This window comes from Rhinoderma darwinii, chromosome 1 (assembly GCF_050947455.1).
Source record: "Rhinoderma darwinii isolate aRhiDar2 chromosome 1, aRhiDar2.hap1, whole genome shotgun sequence".
NCBI lineage: Eukaryota > Metazoa > Chordata > Amphibia > Anura > Rhinodermatidae > Rhinoderma > Rhinoderma darwinii.
In genome coordinates this window covers 171,261,289-171,276,493 of record NC_134687.1, presented here as the reverse complement: position 1 = coordinate 171,276,493, position 15,205 = coordinate 171,261,289, and the positions used below count along the sequence as shown (strand labels likewise).

Here is a 15,205-nt window from a genome sequence, read left to right as displayed (position 1 = left end):
CACCCTCCTCAAGGATTTACACTTCTCTTGCTCTGCTCATTAGAAAATTGGCCTTAATACATATTCCAGACGCCCATCTGTTGTTTGCGACAGAAACTACCGGTACTTTCTCTGATGCCTGATATTAAACTTGTAGGAGCAGCTTTTATGAATTAGACTGCATGGATCCCTTTCAGGGTGAAAAATACCCCGAAAAACTGTTAAACTGAAATTGCCAAAAAATATTTCTTATTCTAAACATTTTTCAGATTAAGTTTACACAAAATTTAACATTTCATATGTCTGTGCTACTCACAAGAGGGGCAAGTCAAATACCATTGTAGCTAGCAACTGTTAATTGCCTGGGTAAAGGTTTTCTATATCTTTCTTGGTGATATTTTACTCTAGTCATAAATTATTTGGCCCACTTACTTCTGCTTGAAATCATTTTATTATTTCAGGTGGTCATGATAGAGTAAGTTCACAGAAGAGGAAATGAGCAGAACTTTTCCTTGTGAAGAAAAGACTTTACACTATAAAAAAAAATGCTAGCTTTCCTGGTCCTCAAAAGACTTGTACTGTTGACATAGGTTTGGTATTTCTTTGATCTCTTAGTAATTGATCATCTCCTACATACAGTTTAGAAGCTACAGATTGGTTCCCTTAAATACTCTGAGCTACAGCAGTTGCCACAATCTTTTTAGCAATATTTTTTTAAGCTTAGTAAACGTGTCTTTAACTTTTGTGCTTTGTATTGCAGATCCTCTCGTATCATGCATCTGCTGCTGAAGAAGAAACCATGGAGCTGCAGGTAACAGCGGTAAAAGCTATTTTATTTCTCTTACTAAATACATTATGTACATTCTTTTGAATTTGCATGTGAAAGTCAAATTCTTTCATGATGTTTTTGAAATAAGGTAAAGGACTGTTTCCAGAGTGTAAAAAAAATAAATATCAGCAGAAAATGTGCACATTGATAGGCTGCAGTTGTCACGTATCAGTACGTCATCGCTGCTGGAATTTAAACAAAGACTGGCATTGGTGAATTATGGTTATGTTTGTCTTAACCCCTTAATGACGAGTGACGGATATATCCGTCACTCAGATCTCATGGGTACTGCCACTGTACTGACAAGATCAGCGAAAGAGCACTACTGTTAGGCCTCATTTACACGAACGTAATATACGCGCGTGCGACGCGCGTGCTTTGCACGCATGTCGTACGCACCTATATTAGTCAATGGGGCAGTTTAGACGATGCGTGAATTGCGCTCAGCGCGTGTGCGCAGAAAAAAACTCACGACATGTTCTATAATCGTGCGTTTTTCGCGCACTCACGCACCCATTGAAGTCAATGGGTGCGTGAAAACCACGCATGCCGCACGGAAGCACTTCCGTGCGAACTGCGTGATTCGCGCAAGAGCTGTCAAACTCCTGAATGTAAACAGAAAAGCACCACGTGCTTTTCTGTTTACAAACATCCAAACGGAGTGTCAAATTCGAGATGAGCGCACCGAACTTCACCGGGTTCGGCCAAACTCGTTTTGACCGAAACCGGTAAAAAATGTTCGGGTACGCGACGTCAGGAGACAGTCACTGTCCACGGTGCTGAAAGCGTTAAACTGGTTCAGCACCATGGACAGTGACTTCCGCTCCGAAAATCCATGAACCTGTAAAAAAAAAAAGACGTTCTGACTTACCGATAACTCCGGTCCGACCTCCCGGGATGACAGTTAAGTCCAAGTGACAGCTGCAGCCAATCTCAGGCCAAGCACAGGCTGCAGCCAATCACAGGCCAAGCACAGGCTGCAGCCAATCACAGGCTGCAGCGGTCTCATGGACTGCGGCGTCATCCTGGGAGGTGGGGCCGGATGACAAGAGTGGGACGCGTCACCAAGGCAACGGCCGGGAGCCCGGACTGGGGAAAGCAGGAAGTTCTTGGTAAGTATGAAAGTCTTTTTTTATTCACAGGTTGGTGTATATTGTGTTCGGCATTCACTGTCGAGGGTGCTGAAAGAGTTACTGCCGATCAGTTAGCTCTTTCAGCACCTTGGACAGTGACGGGCGTCGACTAGCCTCATCTCTATGATGGCGGCTGCGCGAAAATCACGCAGCCGCGCATCATACACGGATGACACACGGAGCTGCCAAGTGCCTTTTGTGCGCGCAAAACGCAGCGTTTTTTGCGCGCGCAAAACGCACACGCTCGTGTAAATCAGGCCTTATACACAGAGAACGCGGATTGCGTCAGTATAACCCCTTAGATGCCACGGTCAATAGCTACCACGGCATCTAAGCTGTTTGACAGAGGGAGGGAGCTCCCTCTGTCACTCCATCGGCACCCCCGCAAAGCGATTGCGGTGCGCATATGGGTGTCCATGGAAGTTATTGTCCTAACAAAGGCCCCCAGGTCTGCCCTCAGTAACTGCCAGAGGCATGGCCTAATAGATTGCCTGTCAGTTTCACACTGACCGGCAATAATGCTTTGGTATACTGAGTATACCAAGCATTATATCTGCGATCAGAAGATCACAAAGTGAAGTCCCCTAGTGGGACTAAGACATTTTTTTAAAACAATTAGATCAAAAAAGTAAAAAATCAAAAAAGATTACAGTAAAAATAAAATAGAACCCACTTTGTTCCCATTAAAAGTGGTTTTATTTATAAAAAGTAAAAAATAAATAAAACATACACATATATGGTATCACTGCAATCGACTTGAACAATGAAGTCAATACATTAATTAAACCACCGGGTGAATGGCGTCCAAATAAAACACGAAAAACAACTGCAAAAAAGAAATAAAACAAAAGTTAATCAATAAATCCCATGTACCTCAAAATAGTACCAATGAAAACTACACCCTGTCCCACAAAAACTTAGCCTACATATGGCAACATTGATGGAAAAATCAAAAAGTTACGGCTCTTGGAATGCAGCGATTCAAAAACAAGTAATTTTTTTTAAACGGTTTTTATTGTGCAAACTTAGGAAAACATATAAAACCTTTACATATTTGGTATCCCTAGTTATTGAGCCGACCCATAGAATAAAGGTAACATGTTATTTACTCCGCATAGTGTACGGCGTAAATTTAAAACACGGAAAAACTGCTGGAATAGCTGAAATAGCTGTTTATTTTCAATTCCCTCCTAAAATAAAGTTAATAAAATGTTATTAAATGTAATCAATATATTATATGCATCCAAAAATGGTGCAATTAAAAAATACAACCCGTCCCGCAAAAAAAAAAGCCCTTATACGGCTATAGCGACGGGGAAAAAAAAGTTAGGACACTTGGAATGCGATAGTGCAAAAACAAAATATAATCCTTGGTCATTAAGGCCACAAAAGGTTTGGATGTTAAGTGGCTAATTACTTTTTCTGCTGCTAGTATTTTTCTTTTTTTTTTTGTACTCTTAGGCTATGTTCACACGGAGTATTTTGGGGGAGGAATATCTGCCTCAAAGCTCCAAACGGAATTTTGAGGCAGATATTCCTCCCCCAAAATACTCCGTGTGAATAGCAATGATCGCGCCGTTTTTCGCCCGCGGCCATTGAGCGCCGCGGGCAGAAAACACGCTTTCTCCTGCCTCCCATTGAAGTCAATGGGAGGTCGGAGGCGGAAGCGCCCGAAGATAGGGCATGTCGCTTCTTTTTCCCGCGAGGCAGTTTTACTGCTCGCGGGAAAAAGACGCCGACGCCTCCCATTGAAATCAATGGGAGGCGTTCTCGGGGAGTTTCTGCCGAGTTTTGCGACGCGGTTTCCGCGTCAATAAACTCGGCAAAAGACCCCGTGTGAACATAGCCTTAGACAACCCCTTTAATGAAATATGCAAGATTTGTGCAGTGCAAATCTGCACCATTGACCCACCCAAGATTGGCTGTTTTTGATGCTGTTGGTCCCACTTTTATATTTTGCAGCTTAAATTACACCAGAAATGTAATAGCACAGTGCATACGAGTCTTAAATGTGTTTATTTCCTACAATGAAGATCCGGCTTGTGATCCGATTATTATGATAATTACAAACAATTGTAATACTTTGGGGCACATTTATCAATGAAAATGTATCAAATCAAATTATGGCAGTTTTTTGCCTTAAAGAGAACCTGTCACGTTCCCAAAAAACTGAAGCTGACATCTCAGTTAGATTGCGGGCGCCTCACAGATTCTGCTGCTTTTTTTTTTTATTCTTGCCCCCACCGTTGCTGAGATATAGGTGCCGTTAGTTTTGGCACCGGATATGCAAATGAGGCCTTTGACTGTCAAGTGGGCGGTTAACACATCAGAATCTGTGAGTCACTTGCTATGTTCACACGGAGTATTTTGGGGGAGGAATATCTGCCTCAAAATTCCGTTTGGAACTTTGAGGCAGATTTTCCTCTCCCTGCACGCCGATTTTCGCGGCGATTTTCGCGCCGTTTTTTGCCCGCGGCCATTGAGCGCCGCGGGCATAAAACAGCGCGAAATACGCTTTCTCTGCCTCCCATTGAAGTCAATGGGAGGTCAGAGGCGGAAGCGCCCGAAGATAGGGCATTTCGCTTCTTTTTCCCGCGAGGCAGTTTTACTGCTCGCGGGAAAAAGACGCCGACGCCTCCCATTGAAATCAATGGGAGGCGTTCTCGGGCCGTTTTTGCCGAGTTTTGCGACGCGGTTTCCGCGTCAAAAAACTCTGCAAAATACTCAGTGTGAACATAGCCTAACTGAGATGTCAACTGCAGATTTGTGGTCAGATGACAGGTCCTCTTTAAGTGAAAATGAATGCGTTCATTTTGAACAACTATTTCTCGAAGCCCCCACTCCACTTTTTCCAACTCCCATGACCATATAGTGGTTGTCAGAAAAAGACAGCTTGGCTTCTAAAGGGCTTTTCCAAGTTCTGAAAACTGATGGCCTATGCACCGTATAGGTTATCAGTATATGATCGTCGTGTATCCGACACCTGGACCCCGCACCGATCCACCACTCCAGGTGCCTTCTGGCACCGGACGATATTGCCGGAAGCAGTTGCCTCAGGTCAAGGAATAGCGACCCGGCAGCAGTACTGCAGTTCGGCTCCTATTCAAGTGAATAGGAGCAGAGCTGCAGTTCTTCCGAATGGCCGCTATGCAGTGGTCGGAGCCATCTGCTTCCGGCTTTAACTACTGCATACCGTTCCAAACATCCGGTGCACGGAGGCATCCGGAGTGGCGGATCGGTGCGGGGTCTGGGTGTCGCACACGCACCGATCATATACACATGACCTATCCGGAGGACGTCAGAAATTGGAAAACCCCTTTAAGGCTGGATTCACACGAGCGTGTGCCTTTTGCGCACGCAAAAAACACGGCGTTTTGCCTGCGCAAAAGGCACTTGACAGCTCCGTGTGGCAGTATCATATGATGCGCGGCTGCGTGGTTTTCGCGCAGCCGCCATCATTATGATATTCCGTTTGGAAGTTTGTAAACAGAAAAGCACGTGTGCTTTTCTGTTTTCATTCATCCTTTTGACAGCTGTTGCGCGAATCACGCTGTTCGCACGTAAGTGCTTCCGTGTGACATGCGTGGTTTCCACGCACCCATTGACTTCAATGGGTGCGTGATGCGTGAAAAACGCTCAAGGAACGGACATGTCGTGACTTTTACGCAGCGGACCAACGCTGCGTAAAAATCATGAACATGTCTGCACGGCCCCATAGACTAATATAGGTCCGTGCGATGCGCGTGAAAATCACGCGTATTGCACGGACGTATATCCCGTTAGTTTGAATAAGCCCTAAGGTCCACTCTATGCAACGGGTTTGCAAAAGTTTTCTTCCACTTTTTCAGGGACTTTGATGCAGACTACACTGTAATTGCTTAATAGCATACTTCTGAGTGGTACCAAAGGTGTGCCCTAATGTTCTTACATGCAGCATTTTATGATATACAAAACAAAGCTTTTGTGATGACATGGCTTGAATTTTGAGCCCTGTATAAGAAGCTAATATACTTTAATGACAACAGTTAGTAGTGAATTTAAATGTAAGGTAAAAAAGGTCATCCTACCAACAGCACAATGATGGGTGTTTTTGCCCTTGTTAGCTGGTAGGACAAATGGAATTTTTAATAAATAATTAAACTAGTAAGTAAATACTCCCCCATAGACTGCATTGGCCGCTACCCACTCTGTCTATTATAAAGACGTAATCTAGCTAGGACGGGAATCTTGTGCTGCTGTTAAAACTAATGCTACATTCACACAAGCGTATCAGATTCACGCGCTTGAAAAACGCTAGAATTAAACATATTTGTTTAGCCCGGTGTTCCACAGAGGAAGAGGATGGAACTAATCCTTCCATTAATTTTATCCTGAATTTCCTTCAAAAAGGAATTGAGAAAGGCCTAAGCCCGTCGAAATTAAAAGTACAGGTCGCCTTTTAAACCAGTTTCTCAAGATCCACCTAAAAAACTGATTTCTGAAATGTTCAGCCAGGTTGAGACCTTCTCTACTAAAAGAGGTGTTGTCATGGGATCTACCTTTTCGTTTTAGGGGGGTTATGCCTTCCCCCTTTGAGCCCCTGCTGGAGTCTGACTTTAAATATTATGTAGCAAAGTCTATTTTCTACTGGCCATTACTTCTGCCAGAAGAATCAGTGAGCTTCAAGCCCTCTCCTGTAAGGATCCTTACTTGATATTTATTCCAGACAGAGTTTTCCTTCTGTATTTAACAAAATTTTTTTGCCCAAAGTTGCCTCCATATTACAATGCAAATCAGGTCATCTCCCTTCCTGTATATTACCCTGACCGTTCCTCTGAGGAGGAACGAATGTAGGTTACACATTATAGACATTGTAAAAATCTTCCTGTCTAGAGGAGAATTTATAAGTAAGGGGAAAAACTAGGGTTTAAACAATTCCAAAACAACCATTGGTAAATGGAGTAAAGGGGCCATAAAAATATCTAATGAATTCCAGGGTTCTGAGCCACCTGACTACCAGGGCAGTTTTTACTTGGGTCAAAAAAAGATTGATCCCCTTGAATCAAATTTTTAAAGCAGCAGCTTGGAGCTGGCATCATACCTTTTGTCAACCATTACAGGTTGGACACTTGGATTTCGAAAGGGACGACCTTTGGACAGTCTCTTCTGAATTCTATTAGTCAAGAGGGCCCTCCATATGGGGTGTCTCGTTGGGTTGACGGTATGGCAGCTGGCCAACAGGGCGCAGGTCACAGTCTATAGTTCGTATAGTGTACCTGTGGCAGCTTGGACAGTAGCAAGGCAGGCTCGGCTGGGACTAGGCAGCAGGTAGACGTCAGGCGTGGAGTAGCAGGACAGGCGTGAAATACAGCACAGCACGACTACAGCTCAGCACTGCACTTGACGAGGATAGCACAAGATATAGGATACAGGTACGGGGAACACTGGGAACTGGAAAAAACTAGGAGACCATTTGCATAGACAAACTTTGGATACGACAAACAACGCTCAGGCATTGCAGGGAGGGGCACAGCCCTTCTTATAGCCCAGGGTGCTCTGGGAGCAATCAGCTCAATCTCCCACCTGGGTGTGCTTTGGCTTCTTAAGTCTGGACTGAGCTCGCGAGCGCACCCTGGTGGTCACTGTGGAACAGGAAGGCTGTATGTGCTGACATCTCTGGAGAGAAGGGCGTCGACTAGAGGGAAGGAGTTCGTGGTCAGTGACCACGGATGTTACAGTATCCCCCCTCTTACGCCCCCTCCTCTTGAACAAGAGAGAAACCGCTTAATGAGGGTAGGAGCATTGAGATTCTTGTCTGGCTCCCAGGACCTCTCTTCTGCACCAAACCCCTTCCAATCTACTAAATAAAAGGTTCTTCCTCGGATCTCCTTAACCTCAAAGGTGTCTGAAGGACCACTGGAGGCAACCGCAGGGCTAGGAGTCTTGGTATAGCTGTTCAGAACCACCGTCTTCAGGAGAGAGACATGGAAGGAGTTGGGGATCTTGAGTGTAGGAGGCAGCCGAAGCTTGTAGGCGAAGGGGTTGATCTGCTGTAGGATCTCGAAGGGTTCGAGGAACCTGGGAGCCAATTTGTATGATGTCACCCTTAGTCGGATATTCCGAGAGGACAGCCAGACCCTCGTGCCAGGGAGAAATTGAGGAGGTTCTCTTCTCCTTGTGTCAGCCTTCCGTTTCATTCAGTCGACTGCCAGTAGGATGGAGGATCGAGTCTGCTGCCAGATCTGCAGGAAGTCTCTAAAAGCAGAGTCAGCCGCTTGTACCTCTGACGTTTCGGGCACCAGGAGAGGAATTCGTGGGTGTTGGCCGTAGACAATGAAAAACGGTGTATTCCGTGTGGACTCGCTGGTGTGATTATTATATGAGAACTCAGCCCACGGAAGCAGCTTCACCCAGTCATCATGCTGCTTGGAGAAGAAGTGGTGTAGGTAGTTCTCCAAGATCTGATTGATCCTCTCGACCTGACCATTAGACTGAGGATGGTAGGCTGAGGAAAAGTCCAACTTCACACAGAGGAGTCCGCAGAGGGCTCTCCAGAACTTCGAGGTGAACTGAACCCCCGATCAGACACAATATGCCGCGGCAAGCCGTGCAGGCGGAAGATGTGTTGGATGAAAAGTTTGGCCAGTTGAGGAGCAGACGGAAGACCGGTCAGCGGAACGAAGTGGGCCATCTTCGAAAATCGACAGTACTGAATCTCGCAGAGGGAGGCAGGTCCGTAACAAAGTCTATAGCTATATGCTGCCAGGGAGCATCGGGCACAGGCAATGGCTGGAGCAGACCAGCAGGTCTGGAGTGAGCGACCTTGTTAGCTACACACACTGAACAGGAAGAAACAAAGGCCATAATGTCTTTGGGCAGCGTGGGCCACCAGAAATGACAGGCAATCAGGTCTCAGGTTTTACGGGTCCCCGCGTGACCTGCCAGTATAGAACAGTGTCCCCAGCGGAGGATTCTTCCTCTGTTAGCCAGGCGCACCCTAGTGGTCACTGTGGAACAGGACAGCCGTATGTGCAGACATCTCTGGAGAGAAGGGCGTCGACTGGATGGAAGGAGTTCGTGGTCAGTGACCACCAACGTTACATGGGGTTACTCTTGATAAATCCCCATCACTGTGCTTCTGGTAGATTAATGTTAGAAATCTAAGCTTCCCTTACGTCCTGTTTGCCCTTAGTCCTAACAGCAGCACAAGTTCCCCGCCCTAGCTAGATTACTTCTTTATAATATACACATGGTGGGGAAGGGCTAATTCAGCCTTTATAGTGTATGGGGGAGTTTTTACTTATTAGTTTATTAAAAATGTCTTTTGTCCCATCTGCTAACATGGCAAAAAATACCCATCGTTGTTCTACTAAGGGAAAACAGATTAATATTAGAAATGTAGGATTATTAATCTGTACCAAATTTTGTGTCCAAAAAGATAAAAAAGTATTATAGATAATATAAATTGTGTTTATCAGAATTGGATCATGTGCGGTTTAGTTTTAGTAAAAAGTTCTAGAAACCCATAATCCAAGCAGAATTCATAGCACATTTGATTTGTATCTGCTAAAATGTTTTGAGCTCAGTCTTCTTCTCCAGTTTCAACATGGTCCCAGCCAAGAAAAAGATAAGCTCAAGGAAATATTCACAGAAGCAGGAGTTGAGTACAGTAATATTAGGATAGATATTGGGGGAACTGTTTCAAAATGGGTGCAATAGTCAAATTCAGTAGTTTCCCATGGCAATAAATCAGGTCACTGCTTTAATTTTCCAAAAGGCGTCTGAAAAGTGAGATATTGCTATTGGAAACTACTCCACTCTTCCTTTGTACTAGTTTTGACACGTCTCCCCTATTGACTCTTTAATTCATGTGATCAAGGGTGGCATATGATTTCACAATATAAAAATAATAAAGACATTGAGGAGGAGAGTTCACAGTAACTAAGAAGTCATGTAATGTGCTGGATATGTTTGAAAAACATTGCATGTTTCAATGTAATTCTGTATTGATCTCACATGAAATAAATCACATTACATACTTTACACTGTAGTTATTGCTAAACCATTCCTGAAAAGGAATTGCCTGAGGATTTACACTTTGACTGCTGTAAGGGAAATATGTACTGTTCATCTGAGCTAAACGTGAGCTGAGAACCCTGTCACAGTACCAAGAATAGATCTTTTTCCAAACAAACCACAAATACATTCCCAGGAGGGTTTAGAATTTGGAGAGTAAGCTCTTGTGTATATAAAAGTTAGATTAAAAGCAATATTCACTGTGTGATATTATGTAGAAAGCCATTTAGAACAATAACAAGCTGTCCAGCCGAGCATTATTTATCAACTGATATCCCTGGGGCGCAAAGCTGTAGAGTCAGCTGCTTGTTAATGATGAAAATGGACTGATAACTCATTCATCAACGTTATCCTATGTTCATGGCCGACTAAACAATATACTCTCTTTTTACATTAGATGCCACAGACCAAGCCATAGAGTCTGGAGTATAGTCATTACAACCACCGTTTTCCTTCACTTTCTGGAGTAACTATCACAGATTTCTAAAATAATCATCTCAACTGTGTAAGGAAAGATACATTCTAAAGGCCTTTTTACACGGGCCAATAATTGGTTGAACGCTTGTTCCCAATTATTGCCATGTGTATACAGGGCAATGATCAGCCGATGAACGAGCAAACACTTCTTCAATGGCTGATTGTATAGATGATGCAGCCGAAAATATTCTCGTTATCAGCAGCACATCTCCCTGTGTAAACACGTAGACGTGCTGCCGACATTATAATAATGTATGGGGACGAGCGATCGTAGTAATGAGCACCCGTCCCCATACATAGCTCTTTGTGAAAAGAAGCAAACGAGCGCCGACCAACAAGCTGTCTCTTTGATCTGCGCTCATTTACATGGCCCACATCGGATCTTTATCATCTAAAGCTGGCCATATTTAACATGCATGCCTGCTAAGTGCTATTATTTCTAGAGGCAACAAAGGATCTAAAAATCCAGCCTATCCCATCATGGTTCCTTTTCATGCAATTCATTGGGGGATTGCCTTAAGGCCTCCATAAAGATTAGATTGTTGACAGTTCCCCTAAAATTGTCTCGATCTGCCTCTTAAAATCTAATTTGGGCATGTATTGTAAGTACTGTAATTTTAATAGTTTCCGCAGTTATCTGGGTATGAACATAAGAAACATTTAGTTGTAGATTTCTTTCAATATATTTTAATAAAGTCTACATAAGAAAATAAACTCCCATGGCACATGGTTCTAAAAGCAACATACAGTAATAAGTGGCAATACACGATGCGTATTATGTGCGATTTTGCCGTGCGTATTTGTGTGCGGCAAAACCGCAGCATAATACCGTACCAGCATAGTCAATGAGATTCCAGGAAATCTCAGGTACACGCTGTGGTATTTTAAAATCTGCAGCATGTAAATTTATCTTGCGTTTACGCTTGTGAATTGTATCTGCCTAGTGCTGTGGAAAATCAGACCAAAACCTGCAGAATGGAAACGCGCCGAAAAACACATCAAAACGTAAAAACCGCACCGAAAAACGCATTAAAAAACACATGATTAGGTGCGGTTTTTACCTGCGAATTTCCGGCGTATTGCTGCGGTTTTGGTGCGTATTTTGTGCAGCAAAATATGCAAAGTGTCCATGTAGCCTAAGGGTAAAGTGGATCTGCAGTAACTGTTTAATTGCGTCTTTATTAGTATATGGATCTGCATTGATGAGCTGGTGAACCTGCATGTGTACAACATACCATATCAACTGATTCCGATAATTACCCTGTGTGCTCCAAAAGTTAAGGGTCTTTTACACCTGCTGATATTTAGCCACTGCAGCGAGCGCCGATCAACGAGACATCGTTGATCGGCACCCGTTTGCTCCTGTCACACAGAGTTATGGATGGGGACGAGCAGTCTTTACTCCTATCGCTCGTCCCCATACATTATTATCATGTCGGCAGCGCGTCTCGCTGTTTACACAGGGAGATGTGCTGCCGACAATGATAATATTTTACTTTTTTAAAACAATACGACCAGCAGATGATCGGGTGTTTGGTCGTTCATCTGATGATCGCTGCCCTGTTTATACAGGGCAATTATCGGGAACGTGCGTTCTATGAATGCTCGTCTGCCCGTTAATCGCTCAATGTAAAATCCCCTTTAGTGGAGATGAATAGCACAAGGTCCTGGAAATTTTCCTTTGATCTTTTGAGTGTTTTCACCTGTGAGACTTGTGATGTGCATCATGCTAATTGCCATTTGTTGTCTTTCAAAGGGATCTGTCGTGCCATCTGCACAATCACTTAAATTAACAGACTTCTACTTCAGTGACTTTGAGCTTACTGACATGGAAACCACATTAGCTACAAGTCGAATGTTCACAGACCTCAACCTTGTGCAGACCTTCCAAATGAAATATGAGGTAAGGCATCCATAAAAAGCATTTTTAACCAGAACCATTTTGTACTATTTAAATATTTAATTGCAGTTGTATGTTTATTTTGGGCACTTTACTTAGCAATGTTCTAACGGAGACACACAGAGTCATAGCCAAGGAGCACCCTGCATGTTCACACCAAATAATATTTGGTTTCTGTATTTTCTGCTCTACTAAGGTGATTAGTGATACTCTGTTAATAAATAAAGACACAACAGGGGCGTAACTAGGAAACACTGGGCCCCATAGCACATTTTTGACTGCCCCCCTCCCCTGGGTGCTACACACAGCCCCCCCCCTGTACATAGTGCCATACAGCCCCCTCTGTAGATAGTGCCATACAGCCCCCTCTGTAGATAGTGCCATACAGCCCCCCCTGTAGATAGTGCCATACAGCCCCCCCTGTAGATAGTGCCATACAGCCCCCCTGTAGATAGTGCCATACATCCCCCCTGTAGATAGTGCCATACAGCCCCCCTTTAGATAGTGCCATACATCCCCCCTGTAGATAGTGCCATACAGCCCCCCTGTAGATAGTGCCATAAGACCCCCTGTAGATAGTGCCATACAGCCCCCCCTGTAGATAGTGCCATACAGCCCCCCTGTAGATTGTGCCATACTGCACCCTTGTAGACCGTGCTATACAGACCTCCTTGTAGACAGTGCTATAAATCCCACCCTGTAGTCACACACCCCCTTATAGATAGTGCCCCAGACCTCCCCCTTGTAGACATTGCCCCCACCTCCCCTTGTAAATAGTGCCATACACCCCCCCACCTCCCCCTTGTAGATAGTGCCCCCCACCCCCTGTAGATTCTGCCATACAGCCCCTTTTGTAGACCGTGCTATACAGCCCCCCTTGTAGACAATGCTATATAGCCCCCCTGTAGTGTCACACAAACCCTTGTAGATAGTGCCACACAGCCCCCCTGTAGATAGTGCCCCCCTTGTAGACAGTGCCATATAGCCGCCCTTGTAGCTAGTACCCCAGACCTCCCCCTTGTAGCTAGTGCCCCATACCTCCCCCTTGTAGATAGTGCCATACAACCCACTCTCCCCTTTAGACAGTGCCCCCACCTCCCCCTTGTAGACAGTGCTATACAGCCCCCCCACACCCCTCTTGTAGATTGTGCCATACATCCCCTACCACCCCCTTGTAGACAGTGCCACCCAAACAAATAAAACCAAAAAAATTATACTCACCTAGACCCCATTCCCGTGATGAAAGGAGGTGCTCGACAACACTGTCTGGATCCTTGCGTAGACCGGCGTCATCACCATGGCTTTCACTATGGCTGCTACAGCGGTAGTAGTCCACAATTCTCCCATGTCTTCCATCTTTATTCCTGATCATCCCTCAGATGATCCCATCTGTCCCGCAGCGCTGCCATGACAATACGATTTAAACTGAAAAACAAAAAACTTTTTAAAAAAAAGTTTTATTAAGACCTCATATCAAACAGCGGTACAAAATGGAGAAGTATAAAAAAATCCTATACATAGCAAATTCGTACCGATTGTACAAGGTCAATTTTAAACAAAAACACACGGATATATTACGTTACATATCAGAAAGAAGTGACGTAGCTATAGGGGTCGCAGTTGCGACCGGGCCCCCAAGCCTGGGGGGCCCGCAGGCCCCCCGTTGCCACGCAGCGCGCTGATACAAACTTTGTATGTGCTGTGATGCCAGCACTTCCTGATTACCATGTGACCGTGAGGGGGCATTCCAGCCACTGTGGAAGAGCCGATGCGGAAGAGCATGGAAGACTGCAGGTGAGCTGCAGAGAGGGCCCGTAATGTATGTGTGTTATCTGTTGTATTGTACTGTCTGTGTTTGCGGTGGAGAGAGGAGAGGGGGGCTTTAAATTACAGGCCCCACTCTCCTCTCTCCACCGTAAACACAAACTGCACAACATAATACATTACAAACTGTGGGTCGCATTCCCCCTGGGGGGTCGTGTGAAGACCTCCGGGGGATCGCGAACCACTCAACGATGTCCTGCTTCTAACTGTATTTGCGTCCTCAGGACGCAGATCCAGTTCAATTTAATCCTGGAGCAAGGAGCTAACGGCTCCGTCCTCTAGCATTCACTATGCCACGAGTTATTAGCGTCTCGGCGTAGACAGGTGCGATTTAGTGACGTCATAGCGCCCGTCTGCGCCGAGGCGCTCAACACAGGGCAAAGAAGGAGAAGGATCTCCTCCTCCACCAGTCGTGAGGACGGGGATAAGTAAGTAACTTTATTATTTTTCTATAATGCACATATGGATGAATTATACTGTATAAGGAGGGGGGCTAATATGGTGGCAGCTATGAGGGGCATTATACTGTATGGGGGGCTGATATGGTGGCAGCTATTAGGGGTATTATACTGTCTGGGGCTGCTATGGGGGCATTATACTGTGTTGGGCAGCTATGAGGGACATTATACCATATTGGGTCTGCTATGGGGGCATTATACTGTCTGGTGGCTGATATGGTGGCAGCTATGGGGGCATTACACTGTAGGGAGACAGCTATGGGGGCTTTATACTGTGTGGGGGCAGCTAAAGGGCATTATACTGTATGGGGCTGCTATGGGGGCATTATACTGTGTGGGGCAGCTAAGGAGGGCATTATACTGTGCGGGGCAGCTATGAGGGGCATTATACTGTATGGGGCTGCTATGGGGGCATTATCCTGTATGGGGGAATGTATGAGGGGCATTATACTGTATGGGGTCTGCTATAGGGGGCATTATACTGTATGGGGGCATTATACTGTGGGGGGGTAGCTATGGGAGCATTATACTCTGGGGGTAGCTATGGGTG

General features: G+C 45.0%; 1 protein-coding gene across 1 annotated transcript in view; it reads left to right on the top strand.

The window, feature by feature from the left end:
- Nucleotides 1-15,205, top strand: part of PDE5A (phosphodiesterase 5A) — a 325,066-nt gene that overhangs the window by 163,544 nt on the left and 146,317 nt on the right. Inside the window, exons 10-11 of the mRNA XM_075860590.1 lie at nucleotides 740-790; nucleotides 12,230-12,376. Coding sequence (XP_075716705.1) covers nucleotides 740-790; nucleotides 12,230-12,376 — 198 coding nt within the window. The remainder of the gene's footprint in view (nucleotides 1-739; nucleotides 791-12,229; nucleotides 12,377-15,205) is intronic.